This window comes from Mytilus trossulus, chromosome 8 (genome assembly GCF_036588685.1).
Source record: "Mytilus trossulus isolate FHL-02 chromosome 8, PNRI_Mtr1.1.1.hap1, whole genome shotgun sequence".
NCBI classification, from domain to species: Eukaryota; Metazoa; Mollusca; class Bivalvia; order Mytilida; family Mytilidae; genus Mytilus; species Mytilus trossulus.
Genome location: NC_086380.1, coordinates 79,404,943 through 79,409,852, shown reverse-complemented (window position 1 = coordinate 79,409,852; position 4,910 = coordinate 79,404,943). Strand labels below are relative to the sequence as shown.

General features: G+C 30.4%; 1 protein-coding gene across 1 annotated transcript; it reads right to left on the bottom strand.

Moving 5' to 3' along the window:
- Window positions 1–854: 854 nt before the first annotated feature.
- On the bottom strand, window positions 855–3,531 carry LOC134728059 (zinc metalloproteinase nas-39-like). Its single transcript, XM_063592458.1, has 3 exons — window positions 3,423–3,531; window positions 2,067–2,180; window positions 855–1,060 (listed from the first exon to the last, which is right to left on the bottom strand). The coding sequence occupies exons 1-3, from the start codon at window positions 3,505–3,507 to the stop codon at window positions 855–857; spliced, it is 405 nt and encodes a 134-aa protein (XP_063448528.1). The 5' UTR covers window positions 3,508–3,531.
- Window positions 3,532–4,910: the final 1,379 nt, after the last annotated feature.

Sequence of the window (4,910 nt, the reverse complement as noted above, 5' to 3'; positions counted from 1 at the left end):
TCGAGACGGTAAGTACTAAATGAACAAACTATGGTCACACTCCTTTCCAGTGCATCTAAGATCAACCTATAATTTATATGGGGACGAAGTTCCCTATCACAGTAGAAAATTCAATAAAAAAAAAAATCGGGGAAAATAACCGCATTTTTCATTGTAGTAATGAACTCAAAATCGTTCAATTTTTTTATGTCGCGTATTTTAATTTCCAGATCTGCGCAGGTCATATAACTCTACTTCCTTTTTGCGGTCTTGTTGTCGTGAGCCTTTGATTAGTCTAATAACATAAAGGAACTCAAGGAACACAATACCAATATTTCATTTTTAATCATTCTTTGTCTTGGGTATGAATAAACGTTATCTGACGCATTACGTTTCTTTGTTTACATTAAACATGACGTCATAACTTAAATAACGTCATCAAGTAAAACCCCTTACAACAGAACCAAAATCGGAAACGTTACGGTATTTCCGTTTATGTTTTTTAACAAATATTTAAGTAACAAACAAAAAGTTTCAACAAACTTCGTCCCCATTTACAGGTTATACCTGTCTAATATTACATGTAATGGTGCATGCTTCCTATTTGTTGCTCTTTTGCGCATGGTTTGGTATACTGATTGCATTTTGTTGTACATCTTTTAGACGATAAACTCAACTACAATAACATGTTTTCTCGAATATATTTCTTGTTAAAGGTTCTGCCTTTATTTGTATAAAACAAACTGTGAACAAAATTGATGCCATAAAAAAATATAACACGGTTTGCCAAATAAGTATTCTATCAAAGTTTACAATTCTTAAAACAATATAGGGTAAAAAATCACTAGCAAGGCAATCTCTAAATTCGAAATTGTTTAAGTATTTATAAGTACCGTAACGAAGTCATAAATTCGGTCCGACCCTGTTCCCTCGGTGTGAAAGAAAGTAAAGTTCAGCATTATTTTAAAACCATCATTAACTAAGATGTTGTAATTGCAATCGTGGTCATTGCAGTAGTTTGAAGGATAATTCCGTGTTGTGAAAGTTCCAGATGGTTCGTTGAATATTCCACCACAGGTAACTGTCAAAGTAAATAATTCAGATGTGTGTTACACAGGTAAATTTCACTCACATCAATTTCACGTGAATTTAAATTGGTGTGAATCTACTGTGAAATTCACATGTATTTCACCTCAAACGAGCTTATACGTGAAATTCACGTGAAATCTCTTTTTGAGAGTTTCACATGAATCTCATGTGAAACTCGCGTGAAATTCACATTTCAAATACTATCGTAATTTTCAAATTGAATTAAAATCATGACCAATATCATTTTTTTTTATTTCACGTAAAATTCATGTGAAAAAATTCACATCAGATTCGTGTGAATCTCAATTCATGTGAAATTCACATGAACATTTTCAAGTGAGTTTGATGTATAAGCTCGTTTGAGGTGAATCTCACGTGAAATTTTTCATGTTAATTTCACGTGAGATTCATGTGAAATTCATGTGAGCAAAATTTGCCTGTGTAGTAGAAGGCTAGTTTCATTGGACTATTTTTTTCAAATTAGTTAAGCTTTGGATCAATTTTAAGAATCTTGTATTATCTATGAATTTCATTTGACATATTCCCCGTTTTAATTCTCAATTGCAATATCAATATTCAGTATACAACAAAGCAATATGAAGAATTGTATTTCTGAGTTTAGAAATATTGTCAATGACATGACAACAATTTTTAATCGGTATTCAACGGATTGTTTTTAAGAATAAATTCAGATTCTTACAAAGTGAATTCAAATAGCATTTTATTAGACACGATTGACATATACAGTGGTAATTTACCTACTACTTATAATCACAAATGTATCTATGAACCGTATGTGTGCCGTTATATTCTTGTGGTTTAAATACGTCTTTTCCGTAGCAATGCCAACATCTGAATACCACCAATTTAACATTTGTAGCACGTTGGACATATTATTTCGTTGTTCCCACCGTAACACTATATCTAAGAAAATTAGTATGTTTATTATCATCGAAATGAAATCAATCAACAATAACATGTGTATTAAGTTTACATACCATTGCATGGTTGACAACATCTATAACTATTTTGACAACATGGACCTGTGTCTACGTCATCGTCAACACACTTTTGTTTACACATACCACCTCCAGCTGTACATTGTTGTGTATCTAAATATGTAAATGATATATATAATATTTTTCATTATTTCGTAATGTATATTAAAAAAAGTGTGTCGGAAAAACAAAAAAAATAGTTTTACTAAAGTATTTGCATTTGCACTGAGTCGAAATCCATGCTGGTAAAATGCCGTAAATTTATCATTTGCTCGAAATCTCTTTTTTCTAATTGCGCTATCAAATATATCATTTGTTTAGAATGTAAATTCTCCCATGTAAATTTGACCTGAAGCCAATTTTGATGTTGTTTTTGTCATCTAGCACGTGTGTCACTAAAACACAATTTGACGGTTGTAGCCGTATGTTTTACCTGTTTATCTGTTGTCTTTTGCCCTTTCCATAGGGGTTTTCCTTTATGAATTTGAACCATTTGACCTATTTTTCTCTCATTATTTAATGGTTGACGTTATAGCATTTAATACGTGTAACAATATTTTACAGAATTGAGTTGATAAAATTTCATAAGGATATATATTAGACATTAAAACTCTATTACTGACTGTTTAGAATTGTAAAAATCAATTAAATCCGACATGTTATCATCAGTTGTTGAAACAAAAGATAAAACTGAACAAATAAGATATAAACAAATCTTATGTATCTTTAAGTGGTCCTTTATAATGAAAACCAGACTGAATCAACTCCAAAATAAAATCATACATTTCTTTCAACTTATTCACCGTTTTCATTCTCAATTGCAATATTAATAACCAGTATAAAACAAAGCAATATGAAGAATTGTATTTCTGTGTTTAGAAATATTGTCAATGACATGACAACGGATTGTTTTTAAGAATAAATTCAGATTCTTACAAAGTGAATTTAAATAGCATTTTATTAGACACTTTTGACATATACAGCGGTGATTTACTTACTACTTATAATCACAAATCTATCTAATGTGTTACGTGTATTTTAAAATTTCTATGATTTTTTGTTTTAGCTGTTTTTTGTTTTTTTTACTTCGTTGCATCAGTATCTAACCAACAGTTTGATTTATCTTACCGTTGAAGCAAGTACACAATGAACCATACATGTATGTGGGCCGTTATAATCTTGCGGTTACGCCTTTTCCGTATTAATGCCAACTTCTGAATATCACCTATTGAACAATTGCAATACGTTGGACATATTATATCGTTGTTCTTACTGTTATGCTTTATCTTAGATTTTTTTTTTTGTATCAACGAAATGAAATCAATCAACAGTAACATGTGCATGCGGTTTACATACCATCACATGGTTGACAACATCTATAACTTTTTCGACAACATGGACCTGTGTCTACGTCATTGCCAACACACGTTTGTTTACACATACCACCTTCAGCTTTGCATTGGCGTGTATCTAGATATGCAAATGATATATATATTATTTTTATTATTTCGTAATTTTGCATGTTTTGATTAAAAAGGGTGTTTAGGAAAAACAAAAAAATAGATTTACTAAAGTATTTTCATTGGCACTGAGTCGGCATCCATGCTGGTGAAATCCTTTTTGAATTTGAACCAGTTGACCTATACTTTTCTCAATATTTAATGGTTAACTTTATAGCATTTAATATGTGTAACAAGATTTTACAGAACTAAATTGAGTTTATAAAATTTAAAAAGGATATATATTAAAAATTAAAACTCTATTACTGACTGTTTAGAATTGTAAAACTCAAGTAAGTCTGACAAGTTATCATCAGTTGTTGAAACAAAAGATAAAACTTAACAAATAAATATAAATGCATCTGAAAGTGGTCCTTTATAATGCCTCATACATTAGTGTATCGAAACTACATGAAAAAAAAAATAGATAACAACAACATGATGGTACTTAGTTACAATAACCTAATATAGTTTTAAATACTGTAAAGATGTCTTACTTTTAACTTGATGATTTATCTGCGCTGCAGCACAAACAATGAAAAAGACAAATACAAATGTCATCTTGTTGAAATTAAGATCGTCTAAGAACATGCAAATAGTAAGTAATGTATTAATGACAATAAATTTATATATAGTGTTGATCGTGGGATTGGCATGTCACGTTGAATGCTATTTTGAGAGTTGTTGCTTCAATCTGTTGCAAAGAAAGAGAAAAAAATATACATTTGTATTCAGACATTGTTTAACACTTGTAAAGTTTAAACTATTTGAAAAAATGCAATACACTCGATGAGACATGTATTTGCACTTATTAACTTTGAAGATATTTGTTAAAGCAAGCTTTCTAAATCGACAAACCTGAATTGTTTGCGAATCTGACAGTCAAATCCCATATGTAAAGTTTCAGGTGGTAAGCAGGAAATTCATTCATAAAATCTGAACTTGATGTTCAAGTTTTGAATTTTAGCTGAAACTTGATTTTTAGCTGAGACTTGATTTTTAAGTACTTGGCACTTGGGTAAAAAACATAGCCGACCTAATCATATGTAAGTGTTGAAGTATACTATGATTTTAAAGCTTTATAGATTGATTTTCAACTTGAAAACATCTTAAAAAAAATATCGTTTTAACTATCAATATTGTATACGGAGAAATGATTGTTCCTAACCAAAGTTCCAACTATTGATAATAAATTCGAAAAAACGAAGTATGCATCAGGAAACTTATATAAATTACACATAGCTGAGAGGATAACAAAGTAGATTGTTACACCAAGAAACAATAAATGTCAATCGCGGTTAAGCCAAGGTTGGCAAGGCTTTTTCGAGGGGTTCCAATATGCTAT